Genomic DNA, 23,207 nt, shown 5'->3' on the forward strand with positions numbered 1-23,207 from the left:
CCTTATTACCTTTCATTACTCTTATCTATTAAATCTCACGGTTTTTGTCTATGGTGATGGTTGCTAAATTCCTTCAGGTAAATCATCAGCTTGTTTATCATTCCAAATTGCATAAAAACCACATCCAAGAAGATTTTTTTTAATTCAACTGACATGTTCTAATTGTGTGACATCTTTTCTAATTTTTGAACCAATTATAAAGAGTCATAATAATAGATTTAATATTAGTCACTCCCGTATTGGTTTATTTTTTCCCATTTCAATGTCCCATAGAAATTTTATCAAAATTTATATTGCTTTTTTTGTGGATTTTTAGTTACACTTATTGTATAATGGATTTCTTGATATTAAAACAAATGGGGTGTTCACTTATTTATTATTTATTGATTACATTACATACTAAAACCTTAACTACATCTATGACACACTTCACGCTTTTTTAGGTAATTTATTTTTCTCTAACGGCTGGCCTTCGTAGTAATTTTCACTGAAACAAAAAAGAAATACATGTAATTGAAAACACAAAATTTGCAATAGTGGAACGTCTCATTTTTAAAACTTATGATAATTTTTATTTAATACGGGAGATTAATGTACTCAGTGTAGTGCGAGGCGAGACGCTGTGACGCAAAGCGCTAAACGCCCTACGCTAACGCAAAGACTACCAGATGAAGTCGAAACAATTGTCGAAAACGACAAAAGCACAGTGAGTTCATTAATTTTCCATATTTATATAGATAGTCGGACATCTGTCTATCGGAATTATACTCCTATTTATAAACAGGATCACGGTAAGCGTGCTTTTTAAAGACTAAATTACTAGGAATTATTTAGTAATAATATTACCAGTATTATAATTAGATCTGATATTTGTGTTATATTTTCAATTGACTTATAAAATATTCTTAATTTTTTTAATTGCTGAATAATTATGTTTTTTTTTTTTTGTAAAATAATAATTATAATTTGTTGGAAATTTCAGCGAGAAGAGAAATAATATTATCTGTGGAAATTGAATCTTACCATCCAGGTACTTTCTCCGGGTCGTCACACATGAAGGTGTCTTCATTGTAGACCTTGCCGGACGGACAGCTACCCTTTTGTGGTTGAACGCCGTTGCGGCAGATGTAGAACTTCTGGCAATCTTCTGGATGAGGGTAGGTAGGGTGGGGCAAAGCACGACCGTTGGGACCCATCACCTCACCATCAGGGCACGAAAATCCATCGTCGAGAACATCTGAAATTCAAATTTCATTTAATTAAGAGTTTTAAAGTTAATAAATAAAATTCTAATATTACCCTGAAAGAAAAAATATATTTTTATTTAAGTAGATGTAAGCATTTCTAGTAATTTTTTTTTCATTATCGCCCATGATAAATAATCCCATGTCAGGATATTCATTCCCATTAACTTCTAATAATAATAGCTTTTATTCAGATAAGAAAAAAAATCAGCTGGTAATTATAAAAATTAAAGTTTGATAAGTTTCGATTTGACGTATGCGAAAGCGCCTGACAAAATTACAACCAATTTATTATTTAAAAATAATTAAAGATTGTGTCTTACAAAAAACCCGGCTTTAATTGTGAGAAAACAAGTTATTTTGATCTGAATACTAAACTACTGAATCGAATTTTATGTAAGAAAGCCTATTACAGGATAGACGAATTCATAGATGACAACATATCAAGTAAATAATTAGTTTATTAGCATACAACGTTATAATTTTATTTTCTCATTGCTTTCTTGATTTAATTGATTAATTTTAGAAATATGAAAGCGTAGCGGTTTTTTGTATTAATTGCCGCATGCATTCTTATGTAAAATGTGAAAAAACTATCAGATGGCAATTGTGAGTAGCTTTGACGTGGTCTAGTGTTTTGAGTAGTCATGCTCACTAAAATGTCCAGACTTGTGGCGGCGTGGTGGGCCGGGTCATTGGGCTCCCTAAAATATGGTCGAGCGCAGTGATGGCTGGCTCATCCGTCATACTCGTGAACGGGTGCTGCTTGTAGGGACTAATCACTATGACTGATTTCCTCTTATTAATTATTTAATCAGTTGGTTATGTATTCAATTTTTTTTTTCTTTTTGAGTATTTAATTGAATTAGTGCTAATTGGTGGTTTGTATTCACACAATTAAACTTAAAAATGTAAAATAATAATAAAATTATTTAAAAGAGCATCACGCAAGTTTCTTGCTCGTTCTTCTTGTGATGAGACAGCTTTCCGAACGAGCGGTAAATTAAAAAAAAATGTAATGACTTTTCAATAGTGCTTCAATGTAAGTTTATTTGAATAAATGATTTCTATTCTATTCTAAGAATTTGATAAAATTTCTTTAGGAACAATCTGTATGTACATCCTTTCAGATAAAAAAATAATTATCCAAATCGGTTTAGAATGACGGAGTTGTGAGCTAACACACATAAACATATACAGTAGATTAGAGATACTCTTTTTTTTGAAGTTGGTTGAAAACCAATTTACGTCGATAATGAGTATAATAACTAGTATAATATAAAATCATACCTTTCGTAATCTGATCACATGTGCGGTCGACAGATTCCTTCCAGTCACAGTTGGAGGTCTCCTCGTCAAAGTAGAGTCCAGGAGGGCAAGGCAGTTCATTGGGAGTGCCATCCGAACAGTAATAAAATTTGTCACACGCCTGCAATTGAACGAATATGCCTATAGTAGGAGTAGTTATTAGATTTATGACTGGCATCTTCTAATTTAAACTTAGAACCTTAGCTTGGAACATTAAGAAAAAAAAACAGAATAAATATTCTTTGAAGAATTCAAAGAACCGCAAGTAATTATTAAATATATAAAAATCAATGCTTGATTAAGATAGATTGCTAATTACGTTATTACTATAAGTTCGCTACCTAATCGCTAAATGGATATATATATATATATATATATATATATATATATATATATATATATATATATATATATATATATATATATATATATATATTCAAATAATATTTGAGAAGAACTAAAAGATGATGAAATTCAATATTTATTAGCAATACCAACATTTCATGAAGATTCGCTAATCGCTTTTATGCGATCCAAAGTATATTAAAAATTAAGATTGACAGTACTTGATCAGTATTGTTTACTAAGTCCTCATGAGTGACAACACAAGTGTACTATTGTGCTATAGGTATATTCACTTTTGACACTGATGGTACAAAAACAATTACCTGAGGATCGGGATGCTTGAAATAACCGTTTTGTCGCGGGCAACCCTTAGACGGCTTGGGCTCCTCTGTGAAATTTGAATTTGATAAAAAATTAAATCAACCACGTTATCACTGCACTTGTTCTTGCCACGGTCTTATCGCTCAGTTAAAAAGAAAAAAAAAATCATTCAAGTACATTTAAATTGCATTTGTGCATAGTTATTTTTTCTCTATAAGGTGTTTTTAATTCTGCTGTATATTATTTGTATGTACTTATTTTAAGCGATATAATCTGGTTTTGGTTTCAATGTTTTTCGCATAATCGACATACCATTTATTAACATCTTCTAAATATAAATAAAAAAATGGCAATTTACAGGGTACTAAGGCATAGCACCTTAGTCCTCAGGGATGACAACGCATGGGGGGTATTATGGGTGAAACAGTATACTCTGTTATGTCCATGGTACTGTTCATGCTACAGGCGACGGTTACCTCTTTTCATCAGGTGGATCATCAGTTTGTTTGTCATTCTAAGTGACATAAAAAAGTCAATTTTCATAAACATTTCTGTTATTATACAAGGGACAATTGAATGTCCTTGTTAATTTCTGTATTTAATTTTGGAATAATTGTTAATATAATTTATTTTTAAATAACTATATTTAAATTTGAATGTACAGAGTAATCGTGTATTCTTTTGGCGGACTGTAACATCAGATGGTGTTCCCTACTAGTCAACTATTGGGCATACAAACAAATAGCTAGACGGTGCATTCAAAAATGAAGGAAACATAAAGTTATAATTAACATATTTATACATTATAAACATACAATTAGACTAATATAAAATTCACAAAATAAGTAAAACAAATAAATACATACATAAAATATTACTAAATCAAGTAATTAACTGCATTAGAAAGGTAAAGAAAACAATCTATAAGATGTTTATGTTTTTTTAATACATAATTTTGCAACACTATTATATAAGCAAAATCAACAAAATAACAATCACAAACTCTCAAGAAATATAATGTTCATATTATTTCCATGGAAAACTAAGTATCTTCATGAATCTCGGTTTTTATTTCTGGCATGACAGATGTATTTTCATCATTATAACATATTGCAACATGTTTTGTTTCATTATATTTAGAAGCAGATGGCAGCAAGGACAATTCCGCAGCATTCACAGCATCGAAGACTTGCCGTTTCACATGTATTTGAAGATCTTTCGGGAACGTTTTCACAGTAGTCGCTAATGCGCTGAAAAATGAATCGATTGGATCATTTTCCCTTACTTTTTGAGAAAAAGATTTATGTTTCTTCCGACTCTCAAATATTCCATTTTCATTTTGATTGCTAATAATTGAAGAATCTTCGTCAGACATACAACTTGATTCGTCCGATTGCGCCGCAGGGGGAGCGGCGTGTATTTTTATGAAGGGCTTTAGAAATGATAAATGATTTTCGTATTTCAGTGGTCGGATTAAGCCACCTTTTTTATTTGCTTCTCTCATTTTTAAAGCTTTTCTGAAATTTTCTCTTAATCGAGTCCACTTCACCTTACATTCTCTTGCTAAAATCAAAGTAGGGAAATGTGTTATACAGTCCTGTAAGTTCAGTTTTACAATAAAGTTATTTATTGTTATTAAATTAAATGGCAAGAAGCATAAATAATAATACAAATAAAATTATAAACTAAAAATTACAGTTTATAAAATATATATATTACACATTACATACACTTACAATATAATTAATTTACTTTATTTACAACAAAAAGTTAATAAATTTAGGTCTGATATTATATTATACTTATTAAAATATTTGGAATTTCTGAAGTTAACGAAATATACAATATTAATATACAATATAATAGTGAATGTACAAAAAACATATAAATAAATAAATATAACTGACAAAATAAAGACTCTAAAGGTGACATCAAGTTTTTACTGTATGACATGCTATAAGTAAAAACTCATAGCAAATAGATCACCTTACCGTTACACAAATTTGTAAAAAAAATCTTACAATATATTTACAATTAATTGATTAAGCAAGCACAAAATAATCTACAAATAAAAAAAAATTAACAGGTACTTACGTCTGTTTTCAGCTAATTTTCCTATTTCCTCCCACGCATTATACTTCTGTTGAGAATCATTGTACGAGGGGTCAAATATATCGTAAAGACACGGATATTGTTGAACCAGAGTTATAAGTTTAATTTCGTCTTTAGAATCCATTGTTGCAACGTTATTATCACAGCGCAGTGTGCCGGCGAGTATCGATGTTGAGCGTCAACGGAACGGAACGCGGCTGAACGCACGTCCTTCCCCTCGTCCTCCTCGATCCGCGTCTATTTATCTCGCTCGCTCGAAATATTGACTTGTGTTGCTAGTTATAATTCCACAATTTGTGGGAATAATATTCTATAGTAAAATAAAATACATCCACTCTTACAGCTAATATAATAATGTACTCTAGACTCGGATTAAAAAAAATACAAGATTTAAATGTTAATTATAAAATATCATATTTCAAATGAGGTTAATGTGCTATTCTATACATCTTAGTCTACAATCATTCTATTTTTTAATAGTTGTTCATCAATATGAAAAAAAAAACCAATTATAATTAATTCTAAAATTTAGCACATTTGAATTAAATAGAACAAGATATTAATCAATTTAATTAATGCTAAAAATTAAATGTGGGTTTGAATTTCGAAATGAACCTCTTAATAACATAACGGCTAATTTGTTCTTGGTCAATTTAGCTATAACTACAATTTAAATAATACTATACTATATTTTACACATTGATAAACGATATAATTGTTTCAAATCGTATAACAACTTATAGTGCAAATGCATTTTTTACTTATTTTTTATACAAAATATTAATATTATTTATCGGTATTTTTGTATCCATTGTAACAGCAACACTGGAGGTGCGACCGTTGCGAACGCATGTGATAGATTGCTTACGTGGCTTGGTTGGTTGGTCAACTAATAGGATTCACTATTCAGATTACATTCCCTCTCTCGCTCTTTTACCTCGTTTGTAAAAGGGGCGAAACGGCATTCTTAGTATGTCTATTATGCGAACTAGGAGACAATAAAAATGTACCTATAGCTCTACAAAAGTACCAGAATATTAGTTTTGTTTACGATTTACGTCTATTGAAAATGGTACTTAGTTAACAAGTAAAAAAAAAGGCCAAGTGGCAATATAAAATAACCTATCCTTTATATGTGTTTGTAAATCTATTTTAAAATACTTTGGTATGTTTTCTATGGTATATTTTTATATCTGATCTAAATATAAGTACTCAGTTTTAATATTTCATATCATCTTATAACATTATGCTTACCATTACTATTCAGCAATTGGGTAGAAAATTATAATTTGTATCGATATACATATGTGTAGTTAGGTGTTATAAATTTTTTATGTCTTACTTAAATTAATGAATTTTGTTATAAAATATGATAAATCACAGTTGTGGTCAAGTTATAATATTTTTATGGGACTTTATATGGGATTAATTAACACCACATAGTTTGTAATGTCTACCTAGTAAGATACATACGTAATTCTTTCCTGTCGCCGCAGTCTACGTTGGACGGTATGTCACAGCGTTCCTTGTTGGGATTTTCGTCAGAAAACACTAGTCCGTCTGGACACAAACGAGTTTCCGCTTTTCCTGGAAAAAAAAACAAATTGTTATTACTCATATTTTTTTTTATAGAATTATAGTAGCAATGAAGCATATGGCCCATTTGATGGTAAACGGAGTTACCGTAGCCTATGGACGTCTGAACCATCAGGGATATATGCGCGCGTTGCACACCCAGATGAAACCTTAATACGACCTTTTTGAACAACCGCATGCTGTAGTCTTTAGGGAAAGCCTAGACAGAAAGATCACTCCTCAACCCGAGTGTTTGCGGAAGGTAGTTCCTCTGCAACTGGACTGTGCATGACCATTCTGGTTCTTAGGTGTAAGAATGGATATGGCATAGGCTTTGCTTTGAATAGAACTATTCAGGATAATGTTATGATTATGATGACCCTATCACGATTCTCTCAAAACTTGTAATAATATTTGAAATGAGTAGTACGCGTATCAGTCCTTTTTTGTACAGACAACATAATTTTTTATTAACGAAATATCAAAATAATAAATAATCGAATAACGCAACTTTATATTATAAAGTGCGTGTGGTTCCGGCATAGAATAGGCTACCCCATCCTTTCCCTTGGCGACTAAAGGAGGAGCGAGTGAGGAGGCAGCAGCGTCACTCTTAAAATATCTCCAAACCCAAACTGCGGTTGCCAATCCGTCTGCTAAGCGTGGCAACTACAAAACTCCCTAAGCCTCCCCGGCTTATGTTCAGCAGTGGACAATTAAAAGCTGATATGATGATGATGATGATGATATTATAAAATGTGAAAACGAGTCAGTTTATTACCACTTGGTGCCTTAATGTCTCACTCAACTGTTATGAAATTTAATATAGGTACATGAAGTATGTATTCGGAATAGTAAAGGAACAAGGACATAGGATATTTTTTTCAACCGAATTAAAAAAATGGAAGTTTTCAATTCCGTTGCATTTTTTTCATGTTTTTTACCTTAAATGGTATCTCTGTCAGTTGTAAATCGATTCGGAAAATTCTTTTCTTATCTGAAAGAATATACTTGCAGATTGGTCTCACAGAAATTTTATCAGAATTGGTTAAGAAGTTTAGTGTTTAAAACAAAATAACTGGATTTGCCACAACTCAGTTTTATTATTGTGGTACACAATCTTAAGTTATTGGCCTGATCAACAAATGTGTACAGTTTCGTAGACGAAATCGTGAGTTAAATTACTTTAATCATAAAATTATGACATCATTGAATTCTGACGAAATGTGTTAGGTATTATGTAGGTACCTAGATCTGTAGGATGTAAGGACAAAATGTCAGTGCTCAAAGCGGTTATAGGTGGAAATGCCATTCGCATCCTTCAAGTTCTTACTAAACTTGTTTACTGTTTTATTCTTGTATAAGGAGCCCGAAAAAGTCAGGTTATATTAGATTCTGTGAGGTTACAGCAGGCATCTTAATTTACTTAATTGAGATATAAAGATTTTAGTTTCATCATTTACTTACTAATATTATAAATATAAAAGTTCTAATTTGCTATTATTCGGTCATTTAACAGCTCAAAAAAAAATCATATATATGTAGTATATTGTATGGAGTGTATGTATATATGTATGGAGGAGTATGTTGTATGGACATTCTAAAAAATTCTTAAATGACAATGTTGAGGGATGGGATAAACTCATCTACAGCGGTGGCAGACAACAGGCAAGACTCATTATGGGTGCCCTAACTGGACAAATGCCAATAAGGCATATACGACACAAGATGGGTCTATCACACACACACATTGTGCACACACTGTGCAGATTGTGCGGACACACTGTGCAGATTGTGCGGGGAGAAATCGGAATCCATGGAATACTTGATGTGCAACTGCGATTCGTTGGCAAGTATGCGTATGAGTCTACTGGGAACGGCTTATCTAGAGCCAGGGGACTACAGGTATCTTAAACCGCGGGATATCGTTAGGGTAACACATAGGATCTATGAAATGATGGTATAAGGCAGGGGGAAGCACAAAAGATCCGTATGTGTCGACGTGTAACAGATTAGCTGACCCCATATGCGAAAATAAGATAAGATATTGTATGCAGACTTATGTACACTATTTTTCATCTCGATTTCATGGACAAAGTCACCAAATTATTATAATATTTGTATTTATATACATACACATTTATTATTTAAAGACTTCTATGGCAGTTTATAATATAAAATGCTTGTTCATGCTATCTTAGTTCTAGCATACAATATGTTTGAATCTAGTAGACATTGAACAAATGTGTTTAACCTAAACAGCAAAGAGAAATGGGATTGCTACTAATGTAGAAACGGACTCATTGGTAGCAATATACCCTGTCAGGTCGACCTCCATGTGGTTCACCTTGGAAGCCATTATGATTAATTCTTATAGAATTCTTCACATTGTACTAACTGACCTGCTTTCACCTTCACCTATCATATTTTACTGGTGCCCCGCTAGCGTATGTAGCGCAGGCGGGGTTACCATTCCATAATTATTCCATAAAACCTAAATAGCAGTGCAATAAAAAAAATATTTTAAATACATTATATAATATTTTTTATTTGTTTTTAATGTATACTTACTACATATAAAATACATAATAAAAATGCTTGTGATTCGTTATTAAGGTTAATTAACTAGATATTGTTACGGTCGTTATGAACACCTTGAGGTCAAAACTATTATAACATTCACTACGATTTTGTAAATAGATAATTAAGTGCTGAAATACCTGTACGAGTACATACTTATACTTTTTCTTTACAAATTTTCATATCTATAGGCGATGATTACCATCTTCCATCAGGTGGGCTGTCAACTTGTTTGCAATATTAAATTGCATAAAACTAAATGAAATAAAGACTGTAGCTACATATACTTATTTGAACGTTCTTTATTAAAAGATTTTATAGAGGTACAAAAACTTTTTTTTTTCTAAGCAATTGGAATATCGAACACTCTGACCGTCCCCTATTGAAAAGTGGTAACCATCGCCTATATATAAAAATAGAACTATGGGATTCTCAAAGTATACTAGTATTTCTTATAGATCGTCTGTCTTGAGAACCAACTAACTAACTAATTTAGTATCCAATAATTTCATCATCGTATTCTACAATATAATCGTAACTATACAAGCTGGAGAGACACATGAGTGTTAAAAAGATATATAAGAATAATAGTAAACTTGTATATAACTGCATTAATGTATGCAATTTGACTCATTACATTTCTATACATATATAGAACTATATCGCAAAAACTTATTTTAACCTTGACCATTGACTTTTAAGCAACGCAAGAGATAATAGGTACATTTATATATGCAAGTATCAAACCTTCACGGTTCAAAATTTACACACTACATTTAAACAGAATTATAGTGATTACTTAGACTATAAGTGAGTACTATAAAATTTCGTTCAAGTCATAGGTATCAAGGAAAGTTGGAAATGTTCACACTCTATTTGCCGTTGTAACAAGAATGGCCTAATGTTTACAAAAACGCCAATTTCGAACAAATAATATGAAGTAACGATGTTAGATTCGTGAAATTGGGTTCGTTTGAACAGACATTGTTAGGTTAAACTAATTGCCCATAACTTATAAATCATTCGGAATTTGTAACTTATATTTCATCAGACGCAATTGACAACACATTCACAATACTGAGTATATTAAATTGATTTTTTTTTATACAACTTAGAATGGCAAACAAGCTGACAGCCCACTTGATGTAAAGTGGTAACCGTCGCCTATAGACATGAGCAGTACCATGGACATAACAGAGTATACTGTTTCGCCCATGATACTCCCCATGCGTTGCCATTCCTGAGGACTCAGGTGTTATTCCTTTGTATCCAGTAAATTCACGCCTTTTGTTGCCTGTGATTTTCGATTACAGTTTAATTATAAATGAAACGAAATAATTTTTTTTGTCTAGCATATTAATATACTTATTGTATCCTTTTATTGAATTAAAGCAAATAATATATTTCTAAAGTACTTAATTAAAATAATATTTTAACCAAATCTGTGAATGCATTATGAATATACTCGTAAATTGTAAAATATAATTTTCTAAACCTTGTGTCAGGCTAGATCATATAACGGTGAAGATGGTTTATATTTTTTCCTAATTAAAATTCTAATGCGACGAAATTGTGTAGTTTGAGATCATCTTAACACAGAAACCTCAATGCTCGTTCATTTGTGAATAAAAGTGCACTAAAAATGTATTATGATTCTAAAATATAAACTTGTTTTATTAAGTTTATTTTAACTTAAAATCACCATGTGTTAATTCACGTATATTTTAATTATTTTTGGATATAAATATAAAAAATTGTGCATCTAAGTGTAAATAAAAGAAAATGCAAGTACGAATAAAAGATTACTACTTCATAATTTAAAAAAAGAAAGACAAAAAAATACTTTTTCTGTGTCTATGCTGACAAATATTAGATTTATATTAGATTTTATAAAAAAAAAATATTATAGAAATACATGCGTATATGCACATTGCATAACATACTACTTTCATTAGGTATTAACATCAGATAGCCTTTGCATAAGGATTGACCTTTAGTTACTTTGTGGCAAATGTCGGCAACTACGGGTTTTCTAAATTACCTTCAGATAAGTACAAACTGGGAATTACAGACTTCAGGAACTGAATCGATAGCTTTATAACAATGTATAGTAGATAGAGACTTGTTTGTATAAAGATTATCAGCTTAAGTACTATTATATCGGGTAATGCGGGATAAAGGCCATAGGCATGTTTAAGGGTAAAAATGGATCTTGTGCGCTACGCCTACTCCTGGATTGTATAGTGCTCATTCTAGGATGCGAGTGGAATTTTTAAATGAGAATAAGAACATATTTATGCCCATGTAGTCTTGACATAAAATAGGCCACACCTTCCTAGTGCGGTAAGAGGCGACTAAAGGAACTTAATGGTAGGGGGATGAGCAGCAGTGTTCTTCGTAAAACATCTCTAAAAGATTAACTGCGGTTGCAAACCCGCCTGCCAAGCATGGCAACTACTGGCACAGTTCCCTGTATGGACAAGGCTTATATTTAGCAATGGACAATTAACAGCTGGAATGATCAATGACGAAGAATATTTCTTTATTTATATAAACTTAATTACAAGCATTTGTGTATTCGAATAATGAATTTTTATGATTTTACCACTCATTAAGTATATGCAAAAGCATGTCTGTACATAAGGTGTTCTGGAAAATAATTCCAAATACGCTTATATGGATATGGCAGTGAGTTTATGGCAGTAAAAGATTGTAGGGTGTAGAGACATAACACCATTATCTCAAGAATTGTAGAACATGAGGAATACCATAGTCGTCACAGTATATTCTGTTATATCCCAAGTGGGTCGATAGTTTTTTTGCTATTCCAAGATGAATAAAAAAATGTGTTAATAGCCGACAATCCAGTTTAAAAATATGATCATTTTATTCTAGATCAGCACAATGTTAACATCATATGACATCATCATACTTTCAAGTACTGACCTTTTGAACATTTATAGTAGAGGTCGCATTGGTAAGGATCCGGGTAATAGCCGCTTTTTTCCGGGCAGTCGAACTCTTGACCTGAAACTGAATAAAAAACAGCTTAAAATAAAGCATATTAATATTATAAATATGAATGTATGTATTTTTGCTATACAATCACGGTAAAATGACTGAATGGATTTGAATGAATTTTAGTACACGGATTACCAGAGAGATATTTTATATACTAAATTATTAAGCTGTGGCATACATAATTAGATATTTATTTAGATTTTAAAAGTTATCAACAATAACAATTAAGAGAGTTTAATACATTCTTACTTCATTTTAAGTATAAAGATAATAATCATTCAAAAGTGCTTCAAAAATAACACATTGTGATACCTAGTATGATTTTCAACTATAGACAACGATTATCTCTTTCCATCAAATAGATAGATAAATACTCTTTATTGTTTTCTCCAAAAGGTAACAGTAATAACATTATTATAGATACAAACAATTATAAAAAACAAATAGGCAATAAGTTTCTTTGCAATTTTATGTAGTATAAAAAAATCCAATTGTTTCATTACCGCCACACCTATATCATTCTGTGGGATCAAATTAATTAAGATTCGTATCAACTTATTTCAATTCGAATGAAAATTTTATAGAGCCTTTTAAAAGCTATGTATCTGATTAATGAAGTTTTGATTGCATTATCTGAACGAGAACATAAATTCGAAGTGAAAGAAACTTAAGTACCAATGTCGACATTAAAATACAGATTAAACATAGTGACTTATTAACTTATTTTTTCTTTAATTTTATCTCAAAAATGACCCAATGATAATATGCAAGAAAAATTATTGACTTACATAATTGGTATATAAAATAGATGTTATTAACATTCTACCAGTAAATATTTAACTAGAATTATTAAAATTATACTTTTACTGAGTGACTGAATATTTACACCAATGAATAATTAATTTATATAATTTTATTATGAATGAAGTTGCGAACACTAAATTGAACTGTACTTAATTTGGTTAATGTTAAAATTTAAGTACCGTTCTCAATGTTTCATATTTACTTGGAATCGTGATCCATGACTATTGTTAATTCTCAAACACGATTCAAAGTTTACTGTATTGAATACAGATTAAATCTTAGCATATTTATTATATATATATATATATATATATATATATATATATATATATATATATATATATATATATATATATATATATATAAGCATTTATACCCGAAATTTATATCTCCAGTAAATTTATAAATATATAATATTTATCCAATAAATAACCGATAAAGGTGTAAAGAAGCCATCGTTTTCCGTATTATTGAATAGTCGCTTATCAGAAATGGTCTATTCTAAAAGACGTGTTTGTAAGAAACATAGCTTATTATACGTTATGGGATATTTAAATTTAAAAATCTACAAATATAAGTATGAACGGATTTGAGAGATTTTTAAATTAATTTGTATGGGCTCTGACATATTAACGGCAAAAGTTATTAATTATAAATATTTATTTAAATTAATAACAGTATAAAGTAAAAATAATAAAACTAACAACAGTTGCTGTTAAAAATAAACGATATCTCTTACTCAAACTAATTAACCGGTACCTTCTTTATAACTCTGTAATTTTTAGGTTAACTAAAAACTATCAAAAATTATATTACCGCACTAAAACTTAATGGTTAGTTATATTGCTTAACTGTACCATATATAGACAGTTTAAATTACTTTACTACTTACTTAAAGCTGGAAAAAACATTCATATATACAATACTGATTAAATAAATTAAACTCGCAATTTCCGTATTAAAAATTACTAATTAATCACATCGAGAACATGATTACCATATTTATCTTTTCTTATCAATACAGGCGAAAGCTAAGTATCTACTTATAGCTTTTTAAATGGCCACTACCAATTTTGTAAGTGAACAATAAGCACAAATGAAATGTCGATTTATGTTATTTTTACGAAATTTTAACATATGACTCATTTAAAAACAATAATGACTTACTGGCACGTTACAATTCGTTTCGAAAATCCGATAAGTTTCCGTGACAGCGTTCAATAGCCAAATTGCCCTTGCATCACGTACATTAAGCAAATTTACTGGAGCACTAAACATTCGTTAGGACGCGTGAGTGAAAGGAGGACATTGTATTGTTGAATTGTTCCGTTTATTAAGGGATCTATTAGAGCATTCGCGTCGTGTATTTCAGATGTCAGTAAGGACAATAATTATAGGTTGTGTTCCGCAAAAAAAACCATTTTCAATCGCTAAAAATCAATTATTTTGGTTTGAAAACTAAACTACTCATATTGACAAGAAAATCGATTTTAAAAAAATGGGACCAAACTATAAGTATATACTTTCAAATAAAAAAGAATTTTCCAAATCAGTTCAGAAGTAACGAAGATACCAAGTAAAAAACATAAAAAAAAACTACAACCGAATTGAGAACCTCTTTGATATTGAAGTCGGTTAAAAATACAAAATATCGATTAATATTAAAATGTCCGGAATTACGAAATATGAAGCAGCTATGCTTGTATTGCTGTGTTTGAAGAGTACATAGCAGTGTAATTACGAGATATAGAGGCATAATATTATAGTACTTAGGTTGACAATGCATGAAGGGAACACAGTATATCCTGGATGTCCGTTGTAATGTTCGTGTTTGACCGTCAGCTTGTTTGTCAATATAACTATCATAAAAATCCTTATGATTGTAAGTTTAAGCAATTTTGGATTACCACGGACACAAAAGAAAACTGATTCCGCATTATACCTACGAGTACTTTCTTTCATTATTATACAATATAATTATTAATTTATAATAGTTAATACACATTAGAAATTTTTATTTTAGATTATATATAGTATTACGTTTATATATATATATATATATATATATATATATATATATATATATATATATATATATATATATATATATATATATATATATATATATATATATATATATATACGTGAATTATGTGTCTATATATATATATATACATAATTTTAAACATAATTCAAAATTTTTTAAATAGTAAAATAATGTTTGTCTGATGATATAGAACGAATAAATTTTAACGCAAAATAAATACTGTAAGTTTATTAAGTACTGAGCCTTTTCTGTTAGACTATGCTATAATAGAATATTACTTATGTTATGACTGATTTATTTAATTTACTTGGTTCTCGATGTAAATTTTACTTATACGATAAAATTTTAATTTGACGGTATCTGCATGTGGAAGATATTTAAGAAAAATGAATATGAGGGGTCTTAATAAGACGAAAAGATGAAATAAAATAACAGATTGCAGATTTTTTTGTATGTCTGTTATGGTATCACGTAAATTGTTGCAACAAATTAGATGCTTTTCACAATTGTGATTTTCAAGGTTTTTTAATACCATGACCTAGCTTAAAGATTAGGTTTGATCTTGATATATTATCTAAAATTGATGTATTTAATTTTTAACTAAGTAGTAGAATTAGAGAGCAAAAAGCTAATCTAATAGTTACAATGTAAATTCGAAAAGACCCCTGTCGGGAGTGGCTCACTGACTCGGTGACGGGGTTCAGCTGGCGACCTTGCGGTTAAGCACTCACCTACATGTAGGGTTACCTACTGAATTTGCCTTAATAAACAGGAATATTTGTAGTTAAGATTAAAAACTTGCTAGAATTTAATGGACTGTAATTCGAATTAAGATGTATAATTTTCAAAATACATAATCACTTGTCAGGAATTTAATGAACTTGAATTTAATTCGAGATTTTATAGTGCTGGCGAGGTGACAAAAGCATTGTAGTGTATAGACTTCCGGATGTAGTCGAAACAATTGTTTTATGACAACGAAATATTAAATTTTCTAATTTTGTCAACTATTTATCTATTTAAGTATATAAATTATACATATAATATGAAAATAGTAAGTTCAATGAATAATATAAAGGTAATATTTTTCCGTAGCATGTTGATATGTTAGACTTACAGATTTGAATTGTCACAACTTGATTATAATAAGTACAATTTAATTGATATATCTAGACATTAATTATGTAATATTTTTTTTTACTATAATAGGTTTATTTTTAATATTTCATTATGTACATAATGAAATTATTATATTATCCTAATTTATATATATATATATATATATATATATATATATATATATATATATATATATATATATATATATATATATATCCTAAACACCATTTCACAATGATGTTTAGGACATAATATAATAATTTCATTATATTTGTAATTTCATTATGACTCAATTATAACACAATAAAAATATTTTTCATTTATCTATCTAATCTAGACTTTTTACGTATTCACAAAATATTGGCGTGACTCTATTACATTCTATCTAGCTACCATTAATCATATTACATATTAAACAATGAAATTTAAATTACAGTTACTTAGGTGATTGGTGATTGTACAGCACTTACTATTATTACAATAAATAATTACATTCAATAAATTAACATGTAATAAACAATTGTATATTATAGACATTAAACAATTATAATAATAAAATAAAAAAATTAATTCATTATTTATATTTTATAAAAAATATCTTTTTGTGTAACTAAATAATTATTAAAAATAACTACTCACCGTATCCACACAGCGCTAATCCTACAACGAAGATTAAGTTCTTCATTTTGTAACTAATAAACTTATGGATTGGTAAAATTAAATAATCCGTGCGCACGTGCGATTGCTATAGAAGGTTGCTCTGTATTGCCTGTAGAACTACTATTGTACTCGTATGCGCAAGCGCAGCTTACTAAAAGACACTCACAAAAAGTAGGTGCGTCATCAACAATTTCTATAATTACCACCATTTTCAATAAACGGTAGGTGAATATTCATTTTCACGCTTGGTTTGAAGTATTTTTTAGCATATTTCGTTTTTGCTCCAAAATAATATAATAGAATGACATAATAGACAATATAAGTTCACTAAATAGCGAAATTTAGCAGTTAGCAGTATACATTGTAATGTTTTTGTGACAATTAAGTTAGATTGACCGAGATAATCTCATTTTTACACTGTTAGAATGCTATTTTTAAGACTATATAAATAAGTAATATTTAAACATTAATATTTTTAGTATATTAATATTATTTACACTAAAATTACCAATATTTTAAAAGTTAATAACCAATTACGATTATTAATTTTTAAAATATTGCTAAATTAAGACATCGAAATTTCTGTAAATACGATTATAACAGTGACTACGAATAATCACAAATAAAATTGTATTATCTCATTCATTTCAATCACATGTTATTGGAAAAATTATGACAATAGCCGGCACTATAAAATGTCGAATGCATTGTATCCCTACTGCCTACGAGAAAAGTCACCATGCACAAATTCATAGGACTGTCATAATATGAACCGCCATATCGGACATACCGACCGACTACGGCGCTGTCAAGTTTCAAAGGAGACGACCTCCAAGTTGACATGGTCAATTTCATGGCGATAAAAGTTGTCTGGTATGTGTACGTATGCACTTAATTATATAGTTATTCGAACGTTCATTTTGACCGCGAAAACCATTTAAGGATGAAGTTTAAGTAGTCTGACTTCCGTCTACATTGTTTGGGACTGCTTATAAGTATATTTAATAATCAGGTTTACATTGCAATAAAAGAATAGAAAATCTGTGATGGGTTTGACATTTTAAGCATTGTATGTATTGGTATTTTTTGTTTTCAGACTTTTGGGTAAATTATTTCCTGTTATATATTATAATAACTAGTAGTGTGGTAATCTTCCTTATGAGAGTCTAAGGAGGAGGCCTGGAATGGATAATTAACGATTGATATAATGATCATGATTATTGTTGACTTTAATAATAATGATTTATGTTTCACTCCCATCTCTCATTGTTTCAGTTTCACTCTTCTCTGATGCAATCCCTCTATTCACAAATATCATTAATTCTACTTATTTCTTTGACATTAAATTCAAATTAATATTTAACTTTCATATTCCAAATTTAACTAAGGATATTTTTTCTAATTATCTCTATCTTATTATTATTAATAAACAAACACACAGTGAGTTCATTAATTTCCCTTTACTTATATAATTAAACATCGAATAAAAAAATAATATAAGTTTTAAAAAATAATAAGGTAAATAGTGTTTGAAATAACTTTGACATTAAATACGTATTGTCTATCAGAGCAATTGTCTTTGTCAATACTCGTATATTCGACAATAGCTCGTTCGCAGTACTGAATAAGTAGAGCTCAATGTACCCTAATTGAGCAATTTCGCCACGATAGTTGACTCAGTTGGGGTTGAGTAACAAAATGCTTGTCTAAAACTGGTCTGGGCGACCTATGTTTGATACCCGGCGTTGTATGCACTCATAATGCTGTCTATGTATAGGTCTATGTAAACTCTATACTATAACTGAACAAAACATTTAATTAAAATATATTTTCTAATTTGATGTACCGACATTTTCTGACGTATATAGATTCGATTCCCGCCCAATACAAAAATCAAACAATTTGTATTCAAGTGTGTATACATATACACATTATTATTCTCTACATATTTATAAAAAATGTATTATTTTAAAAATATTGTTATCTATTTACAAATCAAAGTACCTACTCGTAATTATGACGAATCTAACAATGTGCAACGTCCAATGGAATTAATAAATTAGAATTTAGAATAACTATTATAATAATTGTTATTAAAAAAGAAAGTAACTGCGGACACGTGTTAAATGAATCACTTCATTTTGATTAGTTAAATAACTGGCAATTATTTTAGCTAGTTACACTAATGAGAATAAGTTCTTTTATTGTTATTACAGCGATTTAATCTCAGTAATAGACGTTTGTCTATAAATGCCAATCATAATAATAAAACAAGTAATAACAGCAATCAATGACTAACGAAATATTATAAAACGACTATCTGTACTCGCGACGTTATTCACGTAATTGTTGATTACGTGAATAACGTCGCGTTATAATGATATTTTTTAAATGAAAATGGAATACTATTAATATATATTGATGGAGTGCTAGTAAATGATGATATACGAGAATTGAAGTCAGGCCAGTATTAGACTTATCGTGGAATCGATGATTCTAGGCTTACAAGGAGTATCGAACCCTTAAGTCTTAGGAGAGATTTTACCTCGATTTGCATTTTCTACCGGTTGTACAACAGACTGCACTCATAGGACCTGGTCAATATGACTTTCTACTATACAACAGCTCGCTATCGACAAAGAGTTCGCCTCCATATCTTAGCTTAGATGGTCACATATAGCGCGGTTTCAGAGATGTTTTCTCCCATGAACGCTCAGGCTATGGAATGAGCTCCCAGTCGAGCTTTTTACAAGAGACTGCAGAATGAGATTCTTTGAAAAGAGAGGTAAAGAGGTTTCTTCAGAGTCGGCAATGCGCGCATAATGCCTCTAGTAATGCAGGCGTTCATAGGCTAGGATATCCGATTACTATCAGGTCGGTCGTATGCTTGTTTGCCACAATAGTGGTAAAAAACAATCACCAGGAATTTACGATGGTCAATAGTTCCCGTTACTGACAGTCTCGTCTCGTCAACACATATCTATTGATGGATAAAATAATTGATTAATAAAAATTAATATAATCGTGAATTATCCAAACCAATTTTGAACAGTTATCTTCTTGATAAGGACCTTTCATCTCACGTGTTGTCATCACTTTTATAATGAAGAGCAATCAGACGTGATCCAAAAAAAAATATATTTTTCAAATCATACTTTATTAGAAACTCAAAATACCGTTTACAGAATATCTTAACAACAACTAATAAGCATCTAAATTAATACAGCTGCATTCTATAATTAAATAAAAATAAAAAAAACTGTCCATGTTTAACTTAAAACACTTCCATATTATAATGAGTCCAATTAATTTGGCAATTTTGTTTATTTGATACATATTGCATTCCATCACGTTGACTAATCTCTTTAAATAAACTAGATGAACTTGTATCCTTGAACCAGCAATGTGATAGTTAACAAACAAGATATATCCGGTTTATTAATTATATCACATTATCCAAGTTTTATGTGAGTAAATGGTATTTTTATATACAATTTGGAATATCAAACATTTCAATAATTTACTTGAAGAAAGTTGTTAAATTTATATTATCTGTAAACGGAAGCGATGAATATCACAGAATACCCATGGAATCACCTGTTGATAGTTTGAAGCAGAAATAGGACGGAGATGTCTGTAATTATTTCGTAAAACGTTTTTTTCTAGAATAAATACGTTATAAACCATTTATTGTAATAGCACAACATCTTATCGTATGATCCTGAGTGAACATAGGAACAATATGGTGGAATGCGATCAATCGAAGAGAGGAAATTCTTCTTCGAACGTTGGCCGCACTATACGACCTTACGAAGTACTTTTTCACGCTATGTTTGAAGGATCCAAGGTTATAGAATGAAGGGAAACACATCACGGGAAAGGTCATTCTACAAACTTAAAGAACGGCTCAGGTAGGAGTTCGCAAACTTGTTTATATGCAGGTATGGGCTATTTTTAATATTGTCTGTATGATATATCTTTTTTATCTTAGTTTCTAGTTTTTATTGTGCATCAGTAAAGTATTGTGTATAAAATTCGCCAGTAGGCACCTTTGTCTCACTTATATTTTTATTGTATCACAGTATTTAGCTGTATTTTTGGTTTGAAAGGTAGAATATGACAGTGAAATTACAGGGTACGGAGGCGTAATATCAGAGACCTCAAATCTTCTTCTTATTCTTATCTAAATTATCATTCAACAATAAGAAGAATCTTAAAATTATTATAGGGATATTAATGGGTCATTGCCCTTTTAAAAAAACATTTAGACACAATACAGGCCACAGACAGCTCTCTGTGCTGAGGCTGTTTTAACATTAAAAAAATAGCTGCTCGTGTAATCTTGGAACTTGTAGCTTTAGCCTCTCGTTCCCATATATTCGGAACGGCAACCTATTTTTAAAATTTCGCAATTACAGTAACATTCGTCCAAATAATGACCTATTAAAAAAAATTGCAGTATCCAGGAATGTACCTACACATTTTAAAGGTCTTAGTGCGTAATATTTTATGACTTGAGCAATCGGCAGTTACCAGAAACGGCATAACATTTTCAATTGACAACAAGGTTACTTATTATTGTGTGTAGGTAATTTTCGTTTTATGATTTTACTAAAGAAATTATTTTAAAATTATCATGTATATACATATATGGTAATGACAATATTTTAAAATAATTTACTATACAGTAATCGTAGTAAATAAATAATATACATTTACGAAACCTTAACCATAAAAATTTTTATTATAATTTTTCCGAATGTTTTAATTGATATTAAATGGTATCCACGACAATAATAAACAATAACATGATCAATAACAATTTTGAAATTAAATAACAAATTAAACCTGAGCCAGTAATGACATTACTACTTAATTATCTACCTACTAATACAAAGTAATTTGCATTGCAGACTAAACTAATCTTAGGCAACTTAACTATTAAATGATGCACCAGACATCCTTTCACTGAGTACCATCGTCTGTTGTAACAGTGACGCTATTGAACTTTCATTACCGGTTACCATTTGTCATTAGATGTAAATAGATAATAACTTTAATTTCTCTTATAGCAAACTAAATGGTTTGACACATCACGAGAACATTTAAAGGAAATATAATAATAATTTCCTTATTACGAATAGTTCAATATAAATACTAGCTGTATCTCGCGGATTTACCACGTGTGTTAAGATAGAAAGTATTTATTCTACCTACTAATCTAGGATTCATTTCATCGCTTTATCATATCAATCGTTAACTATCTTTTGCTGAATATAAGCTTCCCATTTGGGGTTTTTGCCAGGAATTGTCACGCTTGGCAGGTGGATTAGCAACCGCAGTTAGGCTTTGGTGATGTTTGAAGAGCGACGCTGCTGCCTATCCCTCTACTATTAAGTTCACTTAGTCGTCTCTTAGGATACCCGCGGAAAAGAAAGGGGTAGCCTATTATATGCCTCTAACTTCTCGTATTGTCCGCTCCTGGCGAAGAAAATATTTATTATATACACTATTGGCTTGTTATTTTATACATTTAAATATCTTTAGTTATAATTTTTTTAGTTAATACATACATTCAAATATATTTACAATCTAAACTGATTAATTTAAAATGTAATTAAATATTACACGAACACCTACTTCGTGTTAAATTTTATCTCGAATATTGCGTGTGAGATAAAATTTCAGCCAATAATTACTTTAATTCTTAACACGAACCCACTGGTGTGAACTTAAAGGTCATTATAAATGTCAACTAAAAGTTGAATCCATAGTGATGGGGAGCGGATTTTTGAAAGTTTATTGTCTTTGACACAGTTACATGTTAACAACGTACAATACAAAAGCTCCAGCTTGCGCTGTGACTAATTTCAAATGTAGTTATTGAAATATCGAGCCTTTGTTGCGTTATCTATCTCATTTATGTATTGTAGAAGTGGGATGAGTGATTGTGCGATTGTAATTTTTTTTATGTAACTTAAAATGGCAAACAAGCTAACGGCCTATCTGATGGAAAGTGGTAACCATTGCCTATAAGAGGGAGGAAGGTTTGTTAGTAATGAAAATACTAG

The 23,207-nt window shown here is 30.1% G+C and overlaps 2 protein-coding genes across 2 annotated transcripts; both read right to left on the bottom strand.

The window, feature by feature from the left end:
- Nucleotides 1–362: 362 nt before the first annotated feature.
- LOC113522912 (protein obstructor-E-like) lies at nt 363–17,265 on the bottom strand. Its single transcript, XM_052898674.1, has 7 exons — nt 17,116–17,265; nt 12,432–12,518; nt 6,804–6,917; nt 3,221–3,285; nt 2,535–2,673; nt 1,024–1,237; nt 363–487 (listed from the first exon to the last, which is right to left on the bottom strand). Exons 1-7 carry the CDS (start codon nt 17,159–17,161, stop codon nt 430–432), a joined length of 723 nt encoding a protein of 240 aa, XP_052754634.1. The 5' UTR covers nt 17,162–17,265; the 3' UTR covers nt 363–429.
- LOC116413634 (uncharacterized) lies at nt 4,137–5,849 on the bottom strand. Its single transcript, XM_031913875.2, has 2 exons — nt 5,313–5,849; nt 4,137–4,781 (listed from the first exon to the last, which is right to left on the bottom strand). Exons 1-2 carry the CDS (start codon nt 5,452–5,454, stop codon nt 4,261–4,263), a joined length of 663 nt encoding a protein of 220 aa, XP_031769735.1. The 5' UTR covers nt 5,455–5,849; the 3' UTR covers nt 4,137–4,260.
- Nucleotides 17,266–23,207: the final 5,942 nt, after the last annotated feature.

Source organism: Galleria mellonella, unplaced genomic scaffold, assembly GCF_026898425.1.
Source record: "Galleria mellonella isolate WM207_F2 unplaced genomic scaffold, CSIRO_AGI_GalMel_v1 utg515, whole genome shotgun sequence".
Taxonomy (NCBI): domain Eukaryota; kingdom Metazoa; phylum Arthropoda; class Insecta; order Lepidoptera; family Pyralidae; genus Galleria; species Galleria mellonella.